The 25,656-nt window shown below is 41.8% G+C and overlaps 1 protein-coding gene across 2 annotated transcripts in view; it reads right to left on the reverse strand.

Moving 5' to 3' along the window:
• The window catches only part of LOC122560470 (kinesin-like protein KIF19), a 332,615-nt gene that overhangs the window by 38,749 nt on the left and 268,210 nt on the right, over window positions 1-25,656 (reverse strand). For both annotated transcript variants that reach the window (XM_087998033.1, XM_087998034.1), the window contains 3 exons: window positions 14,483-14,649; window positions 8,300-8,405; window positions 3,074-3,601 (listed from right to left, as the gene is read on the reverse strand). In XM_087998033.1, the coding sequence (XP_087854159.1) occupies window positions 3,074-3,601; window positions 8,300-8,405; window positions 14,483-14,649 (801 nt within the window). The remainder of the gene's footprint in view (window positions 1-3,073; window positions 3,602-8,299; window positions 8,406-14,482; window positions 14,650-25,656) is intronic.

Raw genomic sequence — 25,656 nt, forward strand, 5'->3', positions numbered from 1 at the left:
TAACATACTGTTGTGAATTAACAGCTCCAAATTAAAATTGATCAAAGAGTAAAAGAAAAATAATGGAAAAATCAGCAAGGGCTCTAACAAGGAGCAGGAGAATCGACGTTTCAGGCATAAGCCCTTCTTCAGGAATGAAGGCTTATGCCCAAAACGTCGATTCGCCTGCTCCTCGGATGCTGCCTGGCCTGCTGCGCTTTTCCAGCACCACACTTTTCAATTCTGGTCTCCAGCATCTGCAGTCCTCACTTTCTCCTAAGGGCTCTAACAAACCAACCCAAGCCATACCATGTCCTGACATAGTGCACATATAAACCATCAACTTAAGCTGTAATCATGTACAGGACAGACAATAAATCACAGAAGTGTCTGTAGCAGGAAGGAAAGTTTATTTCCTCTCCTGTAAAATGATTAATCCAGCTTTTGAAAAGATGCAGATAATCCTCAACATTTCAGTAAAGAGTGGGAACAATAAGTTTCTGTATAAAAGGTATTTCCCAACATCTAACAAACTCTACGTTCTTTAATTTGCCTGTTCCCACCCATCCCCATCCCATCCAGTTTGGTGGCACAGTAGTTAACACTGCTGCTTCACAGCACCAGTGAATTCCATTCTTGGGTGACTGTCTGTGTGGAGTTTACACATTCTCCATGTGTGTGTGTGGGTTTTCTCCGGATGCTCTGGTTTCCTCCCACAGTGCCAAGATGTGCAGGTTAGGTGGATTGGCCATACTAAATTGCCCACAGTGTCTTGGCACAGGAGGGTTAGCTGGGGGAAGTACAGGGATAGGTAAGAGTATCTTCTTCAGAGGGTCAGTGTGGACTTGACAAACCAAATGGCCTGCTTCTACACTATAGGAATTCTATGGCATCCTAATTGGCTTCTCCAACTGAATAGAGTAAGCAAAGTGAGTATTATCACTATTCTCAGTTCATCTTTTACTGTCCCAGAATTAGCAAACTTCATCACAGAGATATGCAGTACAGAACCAGACCCTTTGTCCAACACATCGATGCCGACCAGATATCCTAAACTAATCTAGTCCCATTTGGCCCATATCCCTCTAAACCCTTCCTATTCATATACCCATCCTGATGCCTTTTAAACCAATCTCCATTACTTCCTCTAGCAGCTCATTCCATACATGCACTAAATTCTGCCTGAAATAATTGTCCTTTTGGTCCCTTTTAAATCTTTCCCCTCTCACCCTAAACCTCAGCCTCCGATTCTCCAGGGAAAACAGCCCCAGCCCATTCCGCCTCTCCCTACAGCTCAAACCCTCAATCCTGACAATATCTTTTGTAAATCTTGTTTGAACCCTTTCAAGTTTCACAATATCCTTCCTATAGAACTTCTGTTTGAACAGAATTTTATCCCATTCTTAAAGTCTTCATTTCACTAATGAAAATATTTCCAATGTAGTTTGGCTGTCCTGAAAATTAAGAGTCAAAATATTAGTCATCATTTCAATTATAAATAAAAATGGTGCTGGAGAAATTCAGCAGGTCTGGCAGCAACTGTAGAGACAGAAACAGAGTTAATGTTTTAGGTCCAATATGATGCTTCTCCAGAACATATTTTAATTATCCACCTCTGAACTTTCTCCAGAACCTAATTATCTTCTGCCAAGCAGGACATGATACTCCATAGCAATAGATACCAAAGCCAAGCAGACTAAGTATAACATTTGTAGCTTTATATCCATTCTTGTAACATTATCTGAAACTACTTACTTTTTCAATAGTCTCATGATACCACATGAATGTTTTATGACACGGGATTTCTATTGTAACTTCAACGCATTGCATATACAGTTCTGGAGTTTCCCCGACACCGATGTCTGATGTAACATTTGAATGATTAAAAGTTAATTCTTCCAGAATATCTAATCAGCTTATTTCATAGCTCCAAATTCCAAACATGCATGTATATTTTTATATGCATCTGCAAATTTGTGAACGGTTCCATCAATGTTTCATTCATTTTATGAATGATGATGATAAACTTCCACAGAGGCATCAGAGTCCATTTAGACTCACAACACGGCTCCTTTCAAACCATTTATAATGCTCCATAGTCTCCAACATTCGAAAATAGGACCTAGTATAATATATTATAATATTATATATTAAAACATATATCCAGCAATTTCACAAGGGAATCTTCCACCACAGTCGGCAATGCAACACCTTTTTTAAGGCTTTCTGCCTGTTGAAGAGCCTGACATCTACTGCAATGCCCTCATCCACAATTCATAGAGTCATAGAGATGTACAGCACAGAAACAAACCCTTCAGTCTAACTCGTCCATATTGACTACATATTCCAACCCAATCCAGTCCCACCTGCTAGCACGTGGCCCATATCCCTCCAAACCCTTCCTATTCATATACCCATCCAGATGCCTTTTAACCTGGTCAATTCCTCACTGAAACCAAATGAGTTCACTAAGAGTCTGAAGTGACCCAGGGGTTTTCTAACAAATGCTTTTTGTCCAGATGACCACATATCCCATTCCTTCCAGCAGTTGTTTTACTTGTTCTCCACTTATGGTCCTTGTTGCCTGAAAGTTGGCCATCATTGCTTATGTCATTATGTCACTAAGAGGTGAGGCAAGACAAGGATGCAGGCCTCAGGAGCTACCTCAGCCAGTGCAGACCAGTTCTTTAAGTGTCGTTCTGCATTACACCTGAGCCAACCAACCCCTCTCTATGTGTCCAACAACAAATCCATCAGATCTTTAATTGTCAATGTATAACTTATTCCCTTTAATTATTGGGACTAAGAGTCTTCCTTCAAATCATTCATCTCATATTTGCTTAAGGCATATTAGTTTCTATGCTTCACCTTTGTAAGAAGATTACTTGGCTAAAAGTGTGGCTTCTTACATAAAATGTTTCAATATTCTTTAATAAAATGCCGGATAAAAATTAATAATGCCCCATTTTCATCTCTCTGGGGGATTTAGATTCATAAGTCCTTCTTTAAGTTTAATTTACTGTACGATAGACATCAAGTTCCTGAAAAATGATGACAAAGCTTTAAACAAATATTTCTGTCAGTTAAGTCTTACCCCCTGGGAATTCACTTCGAAGGATTGGGATTGATTCTTCCTTGCATTTCTCTCGGTGGAATCTTCCATTTGTTTGGTCTTTCTCAGTCCTTTTATTTTGGTGCAAGACTCAGATGGGGAGGGGGTAGGGGGACTACTGTACTCTTGCTTGTTCCTGAAGGTGTTCACTCCCATCTCAACCATGAGATGATCAAAGTTGACTACCGACCTCAACTCAGTGTTTAGTATGTTAGTCTTTGCAACTACTGGAACTGGGTTCTCCTCGGTCTCCTCTGCTGAGTGAGTGGACAGCATGTTCCTTTCCTTTTCTCTTGTGGGTACCAGCGCCAAGTCAGCCACATTCGCTTGTGATCGCCGCTTAGCTGCTATGACAGCGATGCTCTTTGTCCCTGTGACAATCTCTTGAAGCTTTCCTGGGCTTTGCTGCCTGTCCACAATATGGAATTCTGATTTACTGCTACCTGCTTCAGATGGTGTGCTGGACTGCCTACTGTGGCTCCGTTCTTTCAAGCTGATCAGACTCTGCTTCTGTCAAGGTCAAACAGACAAAAATATCAAAGATAACATTCACTTCGTAGTGACATTGTTACTCACTCCATTGGTTCGGCCACTTTTGCAATATTGTGATCAATTCTGATATTTCTGCTATAGGATGTTATGAAACTTGAAAGGATGCAGAAAAGATTTACAAGGATGTTGCCAGGGTAGGAGAGAGGTGACCTTAAAGAAGTTTATAAAACAGATAGGGTGAATATGTGTTGCTGGAAAAGCACAGCAGGTCAGGCAGCATCTGAGGAGCAGGAAAATCGATGTTTCGGGCCAGAGCTCTTCATCCGGTCCAAACCACCGATTTTCCTGCTCTCGGATGCTGCCCGACCTGCTGTGCTTTTCCAGCAACACACTCTCAACTCTGATCTCCAGCATCTGCAGACCTCACTGTCTCCTAGACATGGTGAATAGTCAAGGTCTTTTGCCTAGGATAGGGTAGTCCAAAACTAGAGGGCATAGGATTAAGGTGAGATGGCAAAGATTTAAAAGAGACCTTAGGGGCAACTTTTTCATGCAGAGGACAATACATGCATGGAATGAGTTGCCAGAGGAAGTGGTGAAGGCTGGTATAATTACAACACTCAAAGGCATCTGGATGGGTGCATGAACAGAAAGGGTTTAGAGGGGTATGGACCAAATGCTGGCAAATGAGACTAGATTTATCTCAGATATCTGGTCGACATAGACAATTTGAACTGAAGGGTTTGTTTCCATGCTGTACAACTCTATGACTCTGTAAGACTGGAAGAAATGTTGCTCAATGCGTTGTGGAAGAAGCTCTTAACTCCAGACACTCTGCTGTTTATAGGCAAGGGGAACCTGATTTATATTCGTACTTAAAGACTCCCTGCCATCAATTTCCAGAGCATCTTGTGTTAGTGAAAGCTCCAGTTTGAAAATGGAACCGTTGGCTGCAAACAAAACCATAACTTATTGAACTGGATTGAGCGGGATATTTATCTAAAGCTCATACAATAGAATCTGAGCAACAGGATCTGGACAGAAAGATTTATTTCCCAGGCAAAATATGTTGCTGAACTGATAAAATAATAATGCTCTGGGAAACCACACAAAATAAATGTATAAATAATCACCAGATTAATATTTGAATAAACAGACAAATCAGTGAAGTTCGATTTTGCTGGTAAAACTGGCAAAAGGTTTCTCTTGTCCACTGCTACTTTATGACTGTCGGGGAAAGAATGATCATGTTTTTATAACTGCTGACTCCTGCAATGCAAGCATTAGTTGGGTGAAAATTAAACAGTCAAAAATTTGATCCCCCGGATTTCCTAGAATCTGAACTAGAAATAATAATGATCAGAAAACTTGGGTTATGATACAGAAGAATAGTCTAGATTGTCTCGTTGTGCAGTATCGAGACCCTCTCAAGATGGAATAGGGTGTCTTGTTGCTCCTCACCCTGGTCAATGTTTCTGACCTTAAGGTTACTTACATATGTTTGGTGTACTCTCTGGCTGCAGTGAAGTCCACAGAGAGTTGCAGCAAGATTACAGAGACCTCTCTGTGTGAAGTAGGCAGAAGTGGGTACTGCAGATGCTGGAGATCAGAGTCAAGATTAGAGTGGTGCTAGAAAAGCATAGCAGGTCAGGCAAATCTGAGGAGCAGGAAAAATCGACGTTTCGGGCAAAAGCTGATGAAGGGCTTTTGCTCGAAACGTCGATTTTTTCCTGCTCCTCGGATGCTGCCTGACCGGCTGTGCTTTTCCAGCACCACTCTCATCTTGTCTCTGTTGGAAATGTTGAGTGTACTTCAGAGCTACTGAGGAACTTTAAAAAAAAATCAAATTTAAAGAGTATAATTGCACAATGACAGTTGTCAGTCAGAATTTTGAAAAGAACAGAAAAGTATGATTAAAAGATTAATAAGAAGGGAAAAATTAGAGCCTGAGAGAAAGCAAGCAGAAATATAAAACAGATAGTAATAAGAAAAATGTTAACAGTGCATTGATCCTGTAAAAACTGTCGAATTATCACTTTTTTAAAATTGTTAATAGTTGTTTTTGGAACTGTGAGTTGAAGTAAAGAGAAGGGAACAAAGACAGATGTTTTCTGTTGGGAACTGGTCTGAAAAACTTAATTACTGATCTAAGGACACTGTAGATGAACTAACACTGAGCTGTTGCTATGCTCAGGGCTGGCAGCTGTTGGTGGATCAAAGGAAGACCGGTGCTAACCAGCCAACCACAAAGAATGCTGATTAAAAAGAGAAAAAGGAGAAATGACTGGGTTTTGGCAAGAAACAGTGTGATTTTTGAAAACAAAGCTGTGCTGCTTTGTTTTCTGCTCTCTCTATTTTCTCTCCCTTTATTGAATTGTTGAATGCTCTGTAATAAGAATCCCTTCGACCCAACAAGTCCACACCAACCCTCCGAAAAGTAACCCACCTAGACCCATTCCCTAACCTATATTTAGCCCTGACTAACGCACCTACCACTATGGGCAATTTAGCATGACCAATTCACCTAACCTGCACATCTTTGGATTGTGGGAGGAAACCGGAGCACCCGGAGGAAACCCACCCAGACACGGGGAGAATGTGCAGTCTCCACACAGACATTCGCCTAAGGTGGGAAAAGTCTTAAAAAATAAGTACATTTCTCTGGATAGTTGCTGAAACACTTTGTGTTAACCAGTGACTTGAGAATTCAAGCTGGATATGTAGTACCTGTGAATAACCCATTGTCTAAGGATTTCATGACGGTTTGGTATCTATCATTTGAAACATATAAAATGTTAGAAGTTATTTTTAAGTAGATTATAGCAGGGCACTTGGATAAGTTTAAGGTAATGAGGTAGTCTCCACATGGTTAAAAACAGGAATAGCCAGAGAAACTCAGCAGGTTTGGCAGTATCTGTGGAGAGAGAAACAGAGTTAATGTTTTGAGTCATAGAACATAGAACAATACAGCGCAGAATAGGCCCTTCGGCCCTCGATGTTGCGCTGACCTGTGAACTGGTCCAGTGACACTCCTTCACAATTGGGAATCAACATGGTTTTGTGAAAGGGAAATCATAGAGTCATTGAGGTGTACAGCACGCAAATAGACCCTTCAGTCCAACTCGTCCATGCCGAACAGGTATCCTAGATAAACCTAGTCCCATTTTCCAGCTTTTAGTCCATATCCCTCTAAACCCTTCCATTTCATGTGCTCATCCAGAGGCTGTTTAAATGTTGCAATTGTACCAGCCTCCACCACTTACTCTGGCAAATCATTTCATACTTTGCATGAAAACCCTTAAGTCCCTTTTGAATCCTTCCCTTCTCACCATCAACCTATGCTCTCTAGTTTTGGACTCCCCCACCCTGGGGAAAAGACCTTGTCTATTTACACTATCCTTGCCCCTCATGATTTTATAAACCTCTATAATGTCACCCCTTAGTCTCCAACTCTCCAGGGAAAATAGCCCCAGTATTTTCAGCCTCTCCCTGTAGCTCAAACCTGTCAATCCTGGCGACATCCTTGTAAACCTCCTCTGAACTTTTTCAAGTTTCATAACATCCTTCCTTTGGCAGAGAGACCAGAACTACACACAGAATTCCACAAGTGAGGCCCACCTGTACAGCTGCAACATGACCTCCCAACTCCTATACTCAATGCACTGACCAATAAAGGCAAGCATCCCAAATGCCTACTTCACTATCCTATTTATCTGCAATTCCACTTTCAAGGAACTATGAGCCTGCACTCCAAGGTCTCTTTGTTCAGCAACGCTCCCAAGGACCTTAACAGTCAGTGCATAAGTCCTGCCTGATTTGCCTTTCCAAAATGCAGCACCTCACATTTATCTAAATTACACTTCATCTGCCACTCCTCCGCTCATTGGCTCACCTGATTAAGATCCCATTGTACTCTGAGATAACCTTCATCGCTGTCCACTACACCTCCAATTTTGGAGTCATCTGCAAACTTACTAACCATATCTCCTATGTCCACATCCATATCATTTATATAATTGACAAAAAGCCATGGACCCAGAACCAATCCTTGTGACATACCGCTGGCCACAGGCCTCCAGTTTGAAAAGCAACCCTCCACCACCACCCTTTGTTTCCTACCTTCGAGCCAATTCTGTATCCAAGTGGGTAGTTCTCCCTGTATTCCTTGTGATCTAGAACACAGAACATTACAGGCCCTTCAGCCCTCCATGTTGCGCCAACCTGTGAAACCAATCTGAAGGCTAATGGAACACTATTCCATTCTTGTGCATATGTTTATCTAATGACCACTTAAATGGCCTTAAGTTGGCAAGTCTACTACTGTTGCAGGCAGGGTCTTCCATGACCCTACTACTCTCTGAGTAAAGAAACTACTTCTGACATCTGTCCTGTATCTATCACCCCTCAATTACCCCTATGTCCCCTCGTGCTAGCCATCGCCATCTGAGGAAAAGGCTTTCACTGTCCAACCGATCTAACCCTCTGATTATCTGATATAGCCTTGCTAACCAGCCTACAATGTGGAACCTAGTCGAATGCCTTCTTTCTTTCTTTATTCTTGTCCAGTACGTTGATTGAAATTGCCCCAGTTAACACAATGTCTTCTCCCTACAGATGCTGCTCAGTCTTTCTGGCAGTTACTGTCTTTACTTGAGGTTTGTATTATTGGCCTTATTTGTCTTTCTGATCAGAAGGTGATGATGGTTTCCCACTAACCTGCAACAACAGAGGTCCAGCCAGACGGATGGGAGGTGGAGTTAGATTTGGCAATGGTTTCATGTACCTTGACTGAGCAGTGACTTTAAACACCTTATTGTTATCACTGTGAATAAACATAGGTGAAAATTTCTAGTTTTACCATCAAACATGAAACATATGCACCTTCATTGTATAAATTTACATTCAATTTTGCTTCTTTCATGCAGTTGTTTGACTGCACCTTGGCTTCACTCATACTCTAATACACAAACTAACAAAAAAACAGTAATTCAGAAACTAAAATATAAGTTGCTGGAAAAGCTCAGCAGGTCTGGCAGCATCTGTGAAGAGAAATTAAAGTTAACATTTCAGGTGTGGTGACCCTTCCTCAGAACTGATGGTAGCTCAGAAAATGTTGATTTATATGGAGAAGATAGGGTGGGGGGGAAGGGGGCAAGGAGTCAATGATATGTAGGGATGGAGCCCAAAGAGAGAGAACAGTTGGGCAAAGGGGTTGATAACGATCTGGCTGGGAGGGTGAATAGCTGTTATGGAGTTTGTTCGTGGCTAACAATAGGCAGCGCGTAATGGCAGACTATGTGATAACAAGGCCCTGGCGTGTGTGGTAGGGGGTTAGGACATGGGGTAGTTCAGGCCCTAAAATTATTGAACTTGATATTGAGTCCAGAGGACTGCAATGAGAAGCATAAAATGAGGTGTTGTTCTTCCAGCCTGTGCAGAAAATCTGGTCAGGGAACAGGATGGTGTGTTAAAGTGGGAGACATATGTACCCTCCTGATCTCCCACACAGGCAGAATGTAGACCACTTCTGCAAAGTGATCACCCAGTCTTCACTTCATTTCCCCAACATACAGGAGACCACATTGTGAGGAGTGAATGCAGAAGACTAGATTCCTGATGAAGGGCTTTTGCCTGTTCCTCAGATGCTGCCTGACCTGACATGTTTTTTGAGCACCACATTCTCGGCTCTAATCTCTAGCATCTGCAGTCCTCACTGTCGCCTAGTAGACTAGATTGTGTCAAGTGCAAGTAAAGTGCTGCTTTACCTGGAAGGTAATTTTAGGCCCTTGGATACTGAGGACGGATGAGGTAAATGGGCAGGTGTTGCACCTTCGGCGGTTGCAGGGGAAGGGGCTGTGGGGGTACATTGGGAGTGAAGGAAGAGTAGACCAGGGTGTCCTAGAGGAAACAGTCCCTGGGGAAAGCGGACAAAGGAGGGGAGGGGAATATGTGTCTGGTGGAAATGGTGCCTGATGATCTTCTAGATGTGGATGCTGGTGGGATGGTAGGTAAGGACAAGGTGAACCCTATTGCTGTTGCAGGAGGGAAGAGAGGGATTGAGGGCAGAATTACGGGAGATGAGTCGGACCTAGTTGAGGACCCTGTTGACAATGGTGACAGGGAATCCTTGGTTGAGGAAGAGGGTGGACATTTTGGAGGCTCCCTTTTCAAAGTTGGCCTCTTTGGAACATATGCGATTGAGACAGAGGAACTGTGAAAATGGAATGGAGTCTTTACAGGAAACAGGATGTGAGGATGTATACCCCAGGTAGCTGTGGGAGTGAATATTTATGTGTTTATAGTGAATATTAGTGACTAGTCTATCCCCAGAAATGGAAACAAAGATGTTGAGGAAGGGAAGGGAAGAGTCAGAGATAGACCAGGTGAAAGTGAGGGCAGGGCAGAAATTGTCAACAAAATCGATGAACTTTTCCAATTCCAGACGAGAGAGGTAAGCAACATTGATAAATCAGAGAAACAGTTGTGAGGGGAGGCCCGAATAGGACTGGAACAAGGAATGTTACAGAGCGCAAGCTGTCCTCCTTCTACTACAGTGAGGGAAGAATTGCTTTTGCAAACAACACTTGACACTTCAATCTTCAAGCAGACTTTGACAATGTTATGCAACATTCTAAAAAGTCCAGGCCCACAAATGTGGGCATCACGGCATCACTAGCCTATACAAAAGGCTAGCATTCTTTAAAACTCAAACAATACTTTTTACTGTAACTTGGTACACATGACAGTAATAAATAAAATTAAATCAAATCAGATCAACGTGGTGAATCATACTCTGCTGTTTCTTTTTGCCAAAATTATCCTTTATTCGTAAAATATATAAAATTACATCACATGACAGGTCAAAATTGACATTAAAAGGTACAAAATCAAATCAGTTTCTTCCAATTAGGTGTGCTACTCATCATATCTACAAATACAGTTAATTTTTGAGGGAGATCGTGCTGTAAAGATTAATGTCACTGGACTACAATCTGGAGACTCAGACTAGAAACCTGGGGAGGCTCTGGAATTGAAAGTTACTGTCAGTGTTGGTGACCATGAAACTATAATCAATTATTGTAAAAATCACATCTAATTCACTAATACTCTTTGGAGTATGGAAACTTCTGTCCTTACATTGTCTGGCCTAAGTGTAACTCTACACAAACAGCATTCGACTTTGAACTGCTGTCTGAACTGGTCTAACAAGCCACTTGGTGCAAGAGCAATTAGAGATGGGCAACAAAGGCTGGTTCTTATTAGCAGAGCCAATTTCCCATGAATGAATAAAGAAGAGTTATCACAAATTGAGAGATTCTTCACAGCTTCCAGCTTGTCCTGCATTACGGCCTTTGTTCACTGTGTCTTTGAGGGAATTACCCAAAACTTTGGTGTTCTGTCAGCAATGCCACAAGCATTTTCCACCAAAATACTGACCATCATTAACAACAGACATTAAGGATAGTATCAAATTGAAACAGAAAACAGTCAAAGGTTAGTGGCAAAGATTAGTGGTAAATGAGACAATTAAAGAGGAACATTAATGGAGAAGAAAGTAAACTGTGATGGCAAAATGGCAAATAGTATAAAACAGTAACATTTTTACTGAATATTTAAAGAGAGGCGCCAACGGAAATATAGGTACGTCAGAGAAGGAGGTGGAGAAATAGAAATGGCAACCAAGAAATGGCAGAGGAGTCATACAGTCACACAGCATAGAAACAGACCCTTCACTCCACCTGGTCTATGTTGACCAGGTCTCCAAAACTAGGCTAATCCTATTTGCTTGCCTTTGGTCCATATCCCTCTAAACCTTTCTTATTCATGTACCTGTCCAGAAGTTTTTTTAAATGTTATAACTTTAACTGCATCTACCACTTCCTCTGGCAGCTCATTCCATATACCAACTATCCTCTGTGTCAATGGGGTACTTTTTAAATCTTTCCCCTCTCATCTTAAACCATGAGTGTTGAACTCCACTATCCTAGGGCAAAGAGCTTATCCATTCATCTTATCTATGCCCCTCATGATTTTATAAACCTCTATAAGGTCATCCGTCAACCTCCTACACTCCAAGGGAGAAAAGCTCCAGTCTATTCAGCCTTTCATAGAATTCTTACAGTGTGGAAGCAGGCCATTTGGCTCATCAGGTCCACACTGACCTCCTAACAGCAACCCACCCAGACCCACCCCCTACCCTATAACCCTGCATTTTGCTAATGCACCTAACCTACATATTTCTGGACACTACAGGCAATTTAGCATAGCCAATCCACTTAACCTGTATATCTTTGGACTGTGGGAGTAAACCTGGGCAGACATGGTGAGAATGTGCAAACTCTACACAGACAGTCACTTGAGGGTAGGATTGAACCCAAGTCTCTGGCGCTGCAAGGCAGCACTGCTAACCACTGTGTCACCATGCTGCTCTTCTTATAACGCTTCAGTCCCAGTAACATCCTTGTAAATCCTTTTCTGCACCCTTTCTAATTAAATAATATCTTTCCTATAACAGGGCGACCAGAACTGTACACAGTACTCAAAAAGTGGCCTCCCCAATGTCCACGGGAACCTTGGATGACAAGAGAAATCGTGAGCTCAGTCAAAAAGAGAAAGGAGGCATAGGTGAAGCTTAGGAAACTGAAGGCAAATAGAGTCCTAAAAAATAATAAAGAATGCAGGAAAGAACTCAAATAAGGAATCTGGAGGCACTGAAATAAGGAAAAGGGGCCGTGAAATCTCCATGGCAAACAGGATTAAGGAAAATCCCAATGTGTTTTAAACATATATCAGGGGCAAGAGGGTAGCAGGGGAAAGGGTCTGTCCACCCAAGGACAAAAGAAAGAATGAAGCCAGAGGACGTGGGTGAGGTCCTCAACAAATACTTTACATCAGTATCCACAAAGATGAAGGACATGATGAATAGGGAATCTAATGGGAGAGTATGTTGATACTGTAGTGCATGGCAATATAAAAAAGATGGTGGGTGTTTTGACAAGCATTAAGGCAGACAAGTCCCAAGGATCTGCTGGGATCTATCCCAGAATATTGAGGCAAGTGAGGGAGGAAACTGTTGAGGCTTGTATGAAATCGTTGTATCCATTTTAGTCACAGGACAGGTCCCCAAGGACTGGAGAATAGCCAATGTTTTGCTTTTGTTTAAGAAGGGCAACAGGGATAATCCAGGAAATTACAGGCATTTGAGCTTTGTATCAGTGGTAGGGAAATTATTGGAGAAGATTCTTAGGGAAAGGATTTGCTAACACTTGGAAAAATTTGGGCTTATTAGCAATAGTCAGCATGGCTTTGCGCAGGGAAGGTCATGTCTCTGAAACTGGACTGAGTCTTTTGAGAAAGCGACAAAGATGATCGATGATGGTAGTGGACGTTGTCTAACTGGACTTTAGCAAAGCCTTTGAGAAGGTTTTTCATGGGAGGCTGACACAGAAGGTCACATAACATCTATGGTGACCTGGTAAGATGAATATAGAACTGGCTTGGTCATAGCAGACACAGAGTAGCGGTGAAGCAGCGCTATGTACATATAAACGGTTGGGAGGAGAATGTAGGTGGCCTGATTAGAAAGTTTGTAGATGACACAAAGATTGGGCGCCTGCAGATAGTGAGGAGGTTTCCAGAGGATACACCTGGATATAGATAGGTGGAGTTTAATTCAGACAAATGTGAGGTGATACATTTTGGGAGATCTAATACTGGAGGGAATATACAGTAAATTGCAGAAATCTTAGAAGCAACAACATAGAGAGAAATCCAGGAGTAAGGAATATTTGGAATATTGTGTACAGTGCCGGTCACCGCAGTCCCTGAAGGATGTGGAGGGTTTGGAAAAGGTATGGAAACAGTTTAACAGGATGTTGCCTGGTTTGAAGGATGTCAGCTGAGTAGAGAGTTTGGACAAACTTGATTTGTTTCACTTGAATGTCAGAGGCTGAGGGGCAAACCTGAGAGAGGTTTACAACATTACAAGAGGAAGAATGGATAGTCCAAGTCTTTTTCCTGGGGTAAAAATGTCAATTACTAAGGGACATGGGTTTAAGGTAAAATGAAGTAAGTTTAAAGGAGATGTGAGAAGTACGTTTGTTTACACAGAGGTTGGTAAGTGCCTGGAATATGCTGCCAGAGAAGGTGGTGGAGGCAGATACAATAGTAATATTTAAGAAATATGAATAGGCAGGCAACAGAGGGATTCAGAGTGTGAAGAGGCAAAAGGTTTTTAGTTTAAAAACGCACGTGTCAGCATAGGCTCGATGGGCCAAAAGGCCTGTTCTTGTCCTGTTCTGTTCTTTGTTCTCTGCTCCTATGGTCTTAGAAATATGGTGCTTTGGCTACATAGTATTGTCACAATTGCCAACTTCATAGAGTGCCTGTCAGAGAAATCCTGCGAAGTAATTGCAACTGGAGTTTGAGCAGTCTCTTTATCTTGGGAGAACTGCAGCAATTGCTTCTGCATAAGCTCTTTGCTCACTCATTAGGAAATGTATGCAAATAAATTATGCAGAAGGTGACTGTGTGTGATTTGGATTGCACCATCTGTAATTTGGAGGAAAAAAAACACACATGAAAATAACAAATTATTAATTAAGAAATATAAATCTAATTAAGTAGTTGGAATATGGCTTGTAACTTCTAAATCTTAACGATCTTCACTTCAGTGGAGTTGACAACAGCAAAATTAAAAAACAATTTCACGAACTATCCCCCAACAATCTAAATACACTAACAGACCTCTAGCATGGGTCTTTTCAAAGATTGCAATTAAATTCCTATTCAAATGTTTACCACTTCCCCATTGCTACACTGCTGCCCAGTGTGCATTATGCTCATATTGGTTTGAATCAGCAATATACTAATTATCATGAAAAAGTGCTGCAACATTACCTGTCATGATCAGGGAGTATTGGAGGCAGAGAGTCTTTGACTCGAGCATGAAGTAGTTTCCTGTTCTCATGAACTGTCCTTGGTCTTATATCCTCTTTACCTCCTTCCAGCGCCAACACATAATCTTCTAAATTCAGCTGTCGGGCAACATTCAGAAGAGGAGGATCCTATATGATAAAATGAGCAGGCTTACAACATTACTGGGAAGTGTGTCTGTGATTTTATTAAGCTAACTGTCATTTAATACAGACAGAATATCAGGAGAATAACTAAGAAACAATCTGAGCAACACTCTGTGCTATTGATTGGAAATAGATTTAGGTCTATCCTAGGTTCAGTGCAATCAGCTGCGTATCATTGAGTTTTAGAGAAGTACAGCACGGGAACAGACCCTTCGGTCCAACTTGTCTATGCCAACGAGGTATCCTAACTTAATCTAGTTCCAATTGCCAGCACTTGGCCCATATTGCTCTAAACCCTTCCTATTTATATACCCATCCATATGCCTTTTAAATGTTATAATTGTATCATTGGAACATTTTGTGTTTATCATAGAATCCCTACAGTGTGGAAACAAGTCATTTGGCCCAACAAGTCCACACCTACCCTCCGAAGAGTAACCCACCCAGACCCATTCCCCTACCCAATTACGCTACATTTACCTAATGCACCTAACCTAAACATCTCTGAACACTATGGACAATTTAGCATGGCCAATTCACCTAACCTGCACATCTTTGGATTGTGGAAGGAAACCGGAGCACCCGGAGGAAAGCCACACAAACATGGAGAGAATGTGCAAACTCCACACAGATAGTTGCCCGAGGCGGAAAATGAACCTGGGTCCCTGGCTGTGAGGCAGCAGTGTTAACCACTAAGCCATCATGTTGATTGCCCACTATCCACACTTATTTTACGAATGGGGTGAGAGGGAAACCTAGAGATCTTGACAATGAAACTGTTTTGAGATTCAGATTCTATTGCTGTGACTTCCATATGTGTGTGTGTCTCCAGCTGGTCTAAAGGTGGTACAACATAAGAACAGACCAAGCTCAGTTTTTTGTGAGGAAGGGTGATCCACCGTTAGGTGAAAATTATCAGACTAAACCAGAATTTCTCAGGTCAATTGATACAGCTGCAACAACAACATACAATACTGGAGCACCCTTAATACAGAAAAACACCCCTTAGGAACTCCAAAGTTGTGCAATCTGACAAGAATCTGCACTGAGCTAATGAAAGAGTTGTTAGAATGGAGCAAAAAGGCCTGGTCAAACAGATGGTTTCTCAGGAGCTGGAGAAGTGTAAGAAGGAAAGTATTTAGAAGCTGAGGACTCAAAGATGTAACAAAGGACTTTGGAATGCACAACATTGGAAAAATGCAGAGATCTTGATTTGTTGCAGTTCTGGGGAAAGTTCTAGAGTTAAGGATCGGCATGATAGGGTTTGAATAGAGAGTATCAATTTTCAGGTACTGGGAATTGAGTGATTGTATGCCACAGATAATAGGCATTTGGGACTTGGTGCTGAATCAGATACAGGCGGCAAAGTTTTGGCTGAGCTGAAGATTATTAAGGGTAGAAGACAGGAGACTGATGAGAACTAGAATAATCTGAACATTGGGAGAGGCGCAGGTGAGGAGTTTAGGTTGTAGGCTAGAAGTCAGGAAGCATTAGTATGATGGAAGTTGTTGGGTTTTGCAATGGAGAAGATTAAAATCTTATACTTAAGTTTTTAATTTGAATGTGGGATGTGAGCATCACTGGCTAGACGAGCAATTCATGTCAATCCTTAAATGCCATTTGAGAGGATGGTGACATGCCGTCTTTTTGAACTGTTGCAGTCCATGTGGAAAATGTGATTCTTAATCAACATTTTTATATCAGCCTGATGCAACCAAGCAGTTTGCTCAGCCATTTCAGAGGGCCATTAAGAGTCAATTACATTGCTGTGGGTCTGGAGTCACATAAGGATGAATCAATGAACTAGATTTCACAACCCAATCGCTTTATTGTCATTGCTCCAAACCTAGGGTTCTTTCAACATTGTTTGATTGAATTTAAATTTCCCTAGCTGTCAGGGTGAGATTTGAACTCCCAGTGGCACAGTATTATTCAAGCCTGTAAATTATTAGTCTAGTAACAATCATCATTGTGCTATCCCTCCTACGTGATGGATGAGAGAAATTGGGACTGTTCTCCTTGGAGAAAAGGTTAAAAAGAGAACTGTTTGAGGTATGCAAATCTCAGGCGTGGTTTATAGAGTAAATTTAAAGAAACTGCTCCCATTGTCGATCGGGTGGAGAACCAAGGGAATGTAATTCCTGAGAATGTGGTGGAAGCAGATTTAGTTGTTTGTGGCTTTCAAAAGATATTTAGATAATTAACTGAAGAGAAAAAATATTGCAAGCATTTAAGGAAAAGGAAGTATGAACAGCTGAGTTGTGATGTAAGGTGTGGGATTAATATATTTACATATATTTTAAAGAAATGGCATGTGGGTTTTGGTCTGTATTTTAATAAGGGAGTTTAACTATTAACTTGTAAGATCTTGATAGTCATGATCATTTCTTTTATAATACAATACTCAAGAGAGTGTTCCTGATTCCTGGAATGCAATGGGGTTTTATTTTAATTGAGAGAATTTTATCAACAAACAAAGTAAACAGATATGCATTAGGTTTAAGTTCAAAGACTGTAATCTTTTTATGACTTAGAATAAAACATCCAAAGCTTGGAAAAACCTTTTGACTTTTCAGTTTGCAGAAGTCCTGGGTGACACTGGATATGTAAAACAATCTCTCCTAAAAAAAAGGAGATTGTTTAAAACTGTTAATGAATAGATTACTTCAGTGTAAACGGTTTATTTTGTAAGTTCCAGGCCAGAAGTGCTTGGTTCAAATCCCAAAGGGTAATTTGAAGTTGAAAATGTTTTAGCACAGCTATATGAAGACTCATGGAAACTCCTATCAGATTCTCAAGAATGGGGATTGAAGCCACAATTAAGATGTATGGATGTGACAGAGCAGGGAATTCTCTCTGGAATGAGTACCATAAAATGGCTCCATGGGATTGTATTTTACCATGCGTTTTGAAATCTTTAAATTTGTTTCTGTGTATATTGTTTGGTATATTCTGTTTTTTCCGTTCATTTCTTTTATATAATAAACATAGTTTCATTGTCCAAATCAAATCTTCAGCACTGTGTGCTTGTGTTTAAGTGAGAGACAACCTGATTAAAACTAAATAAAATGATCCACCAAGCCAGGTTTTGGACTGGATCTGACTTATCCAATAATAACATCAACTGAGTTCAGAACTTGAAGCTGTATTCAATCTGCATTTCTTCTACTAATCCTTGGGATATGGGCATTATTGGTTAGGCTAGCATTTATTATAGACCACAATTTGTCCTTGAGAAGGTGATGATGAGCTACAACATTGAAGTACTGTAGGCTGACTTAAAATGCTGTTATGGATAGAATTTCAGGATTCTGACCCAGTAACACTGAAAGAACAGTGATATATTTCCAAACATGATAGTAAATGGCTTGGAGGGGAACTTGCAAGTGGTGGTTTTTGGTGCATGTATTTGGTACATTTGTTCTTCTACTTGGCAGTGGTCGTTTGGAAGATGCTGTCTAAGGATTGTTGGTGAATTTCTGCTCAGCTTCAATGATTAAACAGAATTACTCCTTGGCATCTTGTCCTATCATTCAGGATTGAGTGCCAGCTCTTTGTAGTCTACCTTGACTTAACTATCAGGCAGCACATTGGTGCTTGAATGCCCTTTTTCTGGCTAGATCTTGCTGGGTGGATTTTCACTCTGGGTGTTGGGTTGCAAGCTATGCCAAATAGGGATGCTTTCTAATCCAGTACCTTGTCACTTATTCTTGAGCTACACCAAGAACAGGGTTGGTGCTGACAAATTGCACCTTTTAAACATTTTTAAAAGTGCAGCAAGGAATGTGGGTACTTTCTTTGGAGGTTGTCATTTTGACCATTGGGTACAATCATCAAAACAATGCCCCCCCACAACCCCACCCCAAAGAAATGAAACATCCCCTCCTACCTCTTGATCTGGACTTTATAACAGGTTCTACACCCACCTTGTTCCCGTTCTTAAGCTGCTTAAACCCTCCCTGCCTATTGCCTACCACCAGCCCCAATTACCCAGGTAAGGAACCCACTGGGTCCTTCATTCGTAATCTGCCTGCAATCCTCACAGTGCCCACCCCAGAGCTCTTGAAGTTGGAACTTCACTAATTTAGCTATACACAGTTTGTTATGGCTATGTAGAGTGTGGATCAGTCTGTTAGCCGGCCCAATGCTGTTTCATCTTCAGGAAGGAGTAAACAGTCTTCCGTTCCACCCATAGCATTCTGGCACTCTGTTTGAAAATGCAGATCTGTCTTCCCTTGGGTGATTAACTGCCAGGGACCACCAGGATTCCTGATGAAGGACTTTTGCCTGAAACGTTGATTTTCCTGCTGCTCGGATGCTGCTTGACCTGCTGTGCATTTCCAGCACTGCACTCTAATCTCCAGCATCTGCATTCTCACTTTTGCCTGCCAGGGAACATTGATTCCAAAACAATGATTTCCTTCCGAATATTCAGACAAGCCAATAAACCACTTATTGTTTAAACTTTGGGAAAAACAACTGTCACCCAGCATATTAATGACCATTAATTCCTTCTAAATCCTGTCTGGAAATAAATGATCAAGATAAAACCCAAGATTCCATTTCCATTTCTGTCTTGGGACACTGTTTCAGTTTATTATAATGATTGCAACCAGCAGAAACTCTCAAGTTGGCTGAGCAGAACTTCCTTTGCTTTGTTACCATGTAAACATATGACAGAAATAACTTGTATTTTTAACACGCATAGGCCAGCAAATCAACTGCTGAAATAAAGTTTAATAAAGAAAGGGTTCAGAAAAGATTTACAAGAATGTTGCTTGGGTTAGAGGGTTTGAGCTATAGGGAGAGGCTGAATAGGCTGGGGCTATTTTCCCTGGAGCGTGAGAGGACCTCATCTGTATAAAATCATGAGGGACATGGATAGGGTAAATAGACAAGGTCTTTTCTTCGGGGTGGGGAGTCCAAAACTAGAGGGCATAGGTTTAAGGTGAGAGGGGAAAGATTGAAAAGAGACCTAAGGGGCAATTTTTTCATGCAGAGGGTGGTGGACTATGGAATGAGCAGCAGAGGAAGTGATGGAAGCTGGTACAGTTACAACATTTAAAAGGCATCTGGATGGATTTATGAATAAGAAGGTTTCAGAGGGATATGGGCCAAGTGCTGGCAAATGAGGCTATATTAGTTTAGGATATCTGGTCGACATGGACAAGTTGGGCCGAAGGGTCTGTTTCCGTGCTGTACAGCTCTATGACTCGAAAGGACTGACAATAGACAATAGGTGCAAGAGTAGGCCATTCTGCCCTTTGAGCCTGCACCACCACTCAATATGATCATGGCTGATCATCCTTAATCAGTATCCTGTTCCTGCCTTATCTCCATAACCCTTGATTCCACTATCCTTGAGAGCTCTTTCTAACTCTTTCTTAAATGAATCCAGAGACTGGGCCTCCACTGCCCTCTGGGGCAGAGCATTCCACACAGCCACCACTCTCTGGGTGAAGAAGTTTCTCCTCATCTCTGTCTTAAATGGTCTACCCCGTATTTTTAAGCTGTGTACTCTGGTTCAGCACTCACCCATCAGCGGAAACATGTTTCCTGCCTTCAGAGTGCCCAATCCTATAATAATCTTATATGTCTCAATCAGATCCCCTCTCAGTCTTCTAAACTCCTGATGAAGGGCTTTTGCCCGGAACGTCGACTTTACTGCTCCTCGGATGCTGCCTGAACTGTTGTGCTCTTCCAGCACCACGAATCCAGAATCTGGTTTCCAGCATCTGTAGTCATTGTTTTTACCTCAAGGGTATACAAGCCCAGTTGCTCCAGTCTTTCAGCGTAAGGTAGTCCTGCCATTCCAGGAATTGACCTCGTGAACCTACGCTGCACTCCCTCAATAGCCAGAATGTCTTTCCTCAAATTTGGAGACCAGAACTGCACACAATACTCCAGGTGTGGTCTCACCAGGGCCCTGTACAGCTGCAGAAGAACTTCTTTGCTTCTATACTCAATCCCTCTTGTTATGAAGGCCAGCATGCTATTAGCCTTCTTCACTACCTTCTGTACCTGCATGCTTACCTTTATTGACTGGTGTACAAGAACACCCAGATCTCTTTGTACTGCCCCTTTATCTAAATTGATTCCATTTAGGTAGTAATCTGTCTTCCTGTTCTTGCCACCAAAGTGGATAACCATACATTTATCCACATTAAACTGCAGGGTGAATGTCAAGGGAGGAAATAACTGTTACTTCATGATACCCTGCAACATCATTCCTCCTCTGTAATTGCTGTAGAAACTGTCACAGCACAGAGGCCATTCAACCCATTGTGCCTGTTATAGCTTCAAATACTTTGTACTTTCCTCATTGACCTACAGGCTTCTCAATTTCAGATATATATCCAAATTCTCTTTTGGAACTTACCACTGAAGGTGCTTCCACTCTGATTGTAAAAAGAAATTAATCTGATTTCCTCTGTTCAATAATACCAGATAAAAGTTATCTAAATGGTTAGAAAGAAAATCATTTCAAAACTTGTTTACCTAAGCATTTAAGGAGTGCCTTTTTTTAATTTTTAAATCACTGCAGTGGTTATAATTATGGAGAATTAAATAGACTTCCAGCACTGAATTAGATTAGAGATTTGGGTGGCTCAGTGGTTAGCACTGCTGCCTTACAGCACCAGGGTCCTGGATTCGATGCCTGCCTGTCTGTGTTGAGTTTGCACATTCTCCCTGTGTCTGCTCCGGTTTCCTCCCATAATCCAAAGATGTGCAGGCCAGGTGAATTGGCCATGCTAAGTTGCCCACAGTGTTAGGTGTGTTAGTCAGGGGTAAATATAGGGTAGGGAAATGGGTTTGGGTGGGTTTCTCTTCAGAAGGGCGGTGTGGACTTGTTGGCCAAAGGGCCTGTTTCCACACTGTAAAGAATCTAATCTAATCTATGCTTCATATCAGTTCCCGCCTATCTTTTGTCATTCAAACTTTCTCAGGATGCTGGTATACTGTGATGGACATGTGAAAAGAGGCACCGCTATCATTGAGAAGTAATGGAAAGTAGCAGCCAGTCTCAAAGATGTCACTGTCAGAAGTTCTGATGAAATAGTATGTTGGAGATTCCATGGGATGCCAGACTTGGGAAGGTGGAAGTGGAGGCTGGGACTAATAAAGAGGAACTTCCCTGTCCTGATGGTGTCTGCAGAGTAATTATCCTCAACTTCTGCTTCTCCGGTATGGCCCAGCCTTGTCCTGTCCGCAGCCTGTTGTTTTCATCTAATATGGCCTGAGGGAATGCCTTAGAACTAATGGAATGAGGGATGAGTGCTGGATATAAAAATCAAATGAAAGAAGGGCACTGGACCCAAAATATTAGCTCTGCCCACTCTTCACAAATGCTGCCAGAGTTTTCCTGGCAGTTTCTGGTTTTTGTTTCTGATGCAGTTCTTTGGTTTGGTTTCTTCTATTTAAATACAGTTATCTTCCGGAATATAACTTTGGTGACATAAGTTAGTTGAAATGTAAAGTTTCAAAGCATGATTATCCGCCCCTGTTTTCTGAAAACAAGCTTTGTGATCTGTGGAAGAATTAAGTTATAGTGTGGACGTGGGTTACTTAGAATCATAGAGTTGTACAGCACAGAAACAGACCCTTTGGTCTAACTTGACCATGCCGATAAGAACTAACCTGAACTAATCTAGTCCCATTTACCAGCACTTGGCCCATATCTCTCTCAACCCTTCCTATTCATATACCCATCCAGATGACTTTTAAACGTTACAATTGTAGCAGCCTCCACCATATCTCCTGGCAGCTCATTCCATAGTCCACTACACTGTGTGTGAAAAAGTTGCCCCTTAGGTTACTTTCCAATCTTTCCCCTCTCACCTTAAACCAGGCGACTCTCTGTGTGGAGTTTGCACATTCTCCCTGTGTCTGCGTGGGTTTCCTCCAGGTGCTCCAGTTTCCTCTCACAATCCAAAAATGTGCAGGTTAGGTGAATTGGTCATGCTAAATTGCCCGTAGTGTTAGGTGAAGGGGTAAATGTAGGGGAATGGGTCTGGGTGAGTTGCGCTTCGACAGGTCGGTGTGGACTTGTTGGGCCGAAGGGCCTGTTTCCACACTGTAAGTAATCTAATCTAAGTAATCTAATCTAATCTAATCTAATCGTTTTGGATTGCCTCTCGTTTTGGATTCCCCCACCCCAGAGAAAAGACTTTGTCTATTTACCCTATCTGTGCCCCTCATGATTTTATGAACGTCCACGAGGTCACCCGTCAGCCTCCAATGCTCCAGTGAAAATAGCCCCCGCCTCTTCAGCCTCTGCCTATAGCTCAAACCCTCCAATCCTCACAACACCCTTGTAAATCCTATCCGAACCTTTTCAAGTTTCACAATGTCTTTCCTGCAAGAGAACAGAATTGCATGCAGGTGCAAAATGGCCTAACCAAAGTCCTGTACAGCTGCAACATTACCTCCCAACTCCTATACTAATGCACTGACCAATAAAGGCAAGCATACAAACACCTTCTTCATTATCCTATCTACCTGTAAGTCCACTTTCAAGGAGCTATGAACCTGCACTCCAAGATCTCTTTATTCAGTAACACTCCCTAGGACCTTACCTGTAAGTGTAGAAGTCTTGCCTGATTTGCCTTTCCAAAATGCAGCACTTCACACTTATCTAAATTAAACCCTAGCTGCCATTCCTCGGCCCATTGGCCCATCTGATCAAGATCCCATTGTACTCTGAGGTAACCTTCTTTGCTGTCCACTACACCTCCAGTTTTGATGTCATCTGCAAACTTACTAACCGTACCTCCTATGTTCACATCCAAATCATTTATATAAATCACAAAAGCAGTGGACCCAGTACCGATCCTTGTGGCACATGGCTGGTCATAGGTCTCCAGTTTGAAAAACAACTCTCCACCACAACTCCCAGTCTTCTACCTTCTAGCCAGTTCTATATCCAAATGGCTAGATCTCCCTGTATTCCATGTGATCTAACCTTGCTAACTAGTCTACCATGAGGAACTTTGTTGAATACCTGACTGATGTCCATATAGTTCACATCCAATCTGATGCACTCATCAATCCTCTTTGTTACTTCTTCAAAAAAATTTTTGAAGTTTGTGAGACACGATTTCACATGCACAAAGTCATGCTGACTATCCCTAATCAGTCCTTGTTTTTCCAAACACATGTAAATCCTGTCCCTCAGGATTCCCTTCAACAATGTGCCCACCACCAATGTCAGGTTCACCAGTCTATAGAGTCTTACAGCCCTTTGGCCCAAACTGTCCATGCCGTCCAAAATGTTCATCAACTTTAACCCCATTTCCCTGCACTTAGCCCATATCCTTCTAAGCCTTTCCAAATGTATTTGTCCAAATGCTTTTTAAATGTTGTTAATGTACCCGCCGCAACCACTTCCACTGGCAGCTCATTCAATATGTGTACCACTTTCTATATAAAAACGTGCCCCTCGGGTTCCCTTTTATTCTTTCCTCTCTAACCTTAAACTAGAGGTCTGTAGTACTTGATTCCCCAACCATGGGAAAAAAGAGAGTGCATTCACCCTATCCATGTCTCTCATGATCTTATACACTAAAAGATCCCCCCTCAGTCTCCTACACGCTAAAGAAAAAAGTCCTATTTTGTCCAACCTCTCCATCTAACTCAGACCCGAGAGACCTGGCAACATCCTTGTAAATTTCTTCTGTACTCTTTCCAATTTAATAACATCCTCCCTATAGCAAGGTGACCAAAACTGAACACAATACTCCAAGTGTGGCCTTACCAGCGTCATATACAACTGCAACATAACTTCCCAACTTCTATATTCAATGTCCTAACTGATGAAGGTCAGTGTGCCAAAAGCCTTTTTCACTGCCTTGTCTAACTGTGACTGAACTTTCAGAGAACTGTGCACCTGAACCCCAAGATTCCTCTGTTTCACTACACTCCTTAAGGCCTAACATCACAAACTTCCTGCCTTGATTTGACTTTACAAAATGCAAGACTTTACACTTATCTCTATTAAACTCTATTTCTCAGTCCACTTCCCCTGCTGATCAAGGTTCTGCTGCAATTTCTGACAACGTTCCTCACTGTCCATGATGCCTCCTATTTTAGTGTCATCTGTAAACTTACTATACAGTCTCATCCAAATCATTGACATAGGTAACAAACAACAATGGGCCCAACAGCAATCCTGAGGCACTCCACTTGTCACAGGCCTCCAATCCGTCAACCATCCTTCCATTGTTACCCTCTGCATCTTACCATCAAGCCAATTTGCCAGCTCCCTCTGGATTCCATGGATCTAACCTTCCAAGCAGCCTACCATGTGGAACCTTATCAAATGCCTTACTAAAATCCATATAGGTCTACCGCCCTCGTCAACCTTCCTGTCACTTCATCAAAGAAGAAGAAAGAGATGTAGCTGTAGTAGTGAGTTTGTCAAGCCCTTCCTGAAGAAGGGTGTATGCCCGAAATGTTGATTCTCCTGCTCCTCAGATGCTGCCTGGCCTGCTGTGTTTTTCCAGCACCACATTTTTCAACTCTGGTCTCCAGCATCTGCAGTCCTCATTTTCTCCTACTTCATCAAAGAAGTCTAACAAATTTGACAGATATGATCTCCTACACTCAAAGCCATGCTGACTATTCCTAATCAAACCCTGTCTTTCCAAATGCATGTATATCTTATCCCTCAGAATCTTCTCAAGTAACTTACCGACCACAGATGTTAGGCTTACTGGTCTACAGTTTCCAGGTTTTTCTTTGCAGCCGTTCTTTAATAAGGGCACAACATTCACTAATCTCCAATCTTCCAGGACCTCACCTGATGAAAAAATATTAGCCAGGGACCCCACAATTTCTTCTCTCACCTCTTGCAGTGTTTCTGGATATAGATTAGATTAGATTAGACTAATTAGTGTGGAAACAGGCCCTTCGGCCAAACAAGTCCACATCGACCCGCCGAAGCACAACCCACCCAGGCCTATTCTCCTACATTTACCCCTTCACCTAACACTA

Source organism: Chiloscyllium plagiosum, unplaced genomic scaffold (genome assembly GCF_037043375.1).
Source record: "Chiloscyllium plagiosum isolate Xiang-an unplaced genomic scaffold, Cpla_swu_hap1 HiC_scaffold_20, whole genome shotgun sequence".
NCBI classification, from domain to species: Eukaryota; Metazoa; Chordata; class Chondrichthyes; order Orectolobiformes; family Hemiscylliidae; genus Chiloscyllium; species Chiloscyllium plagiosum.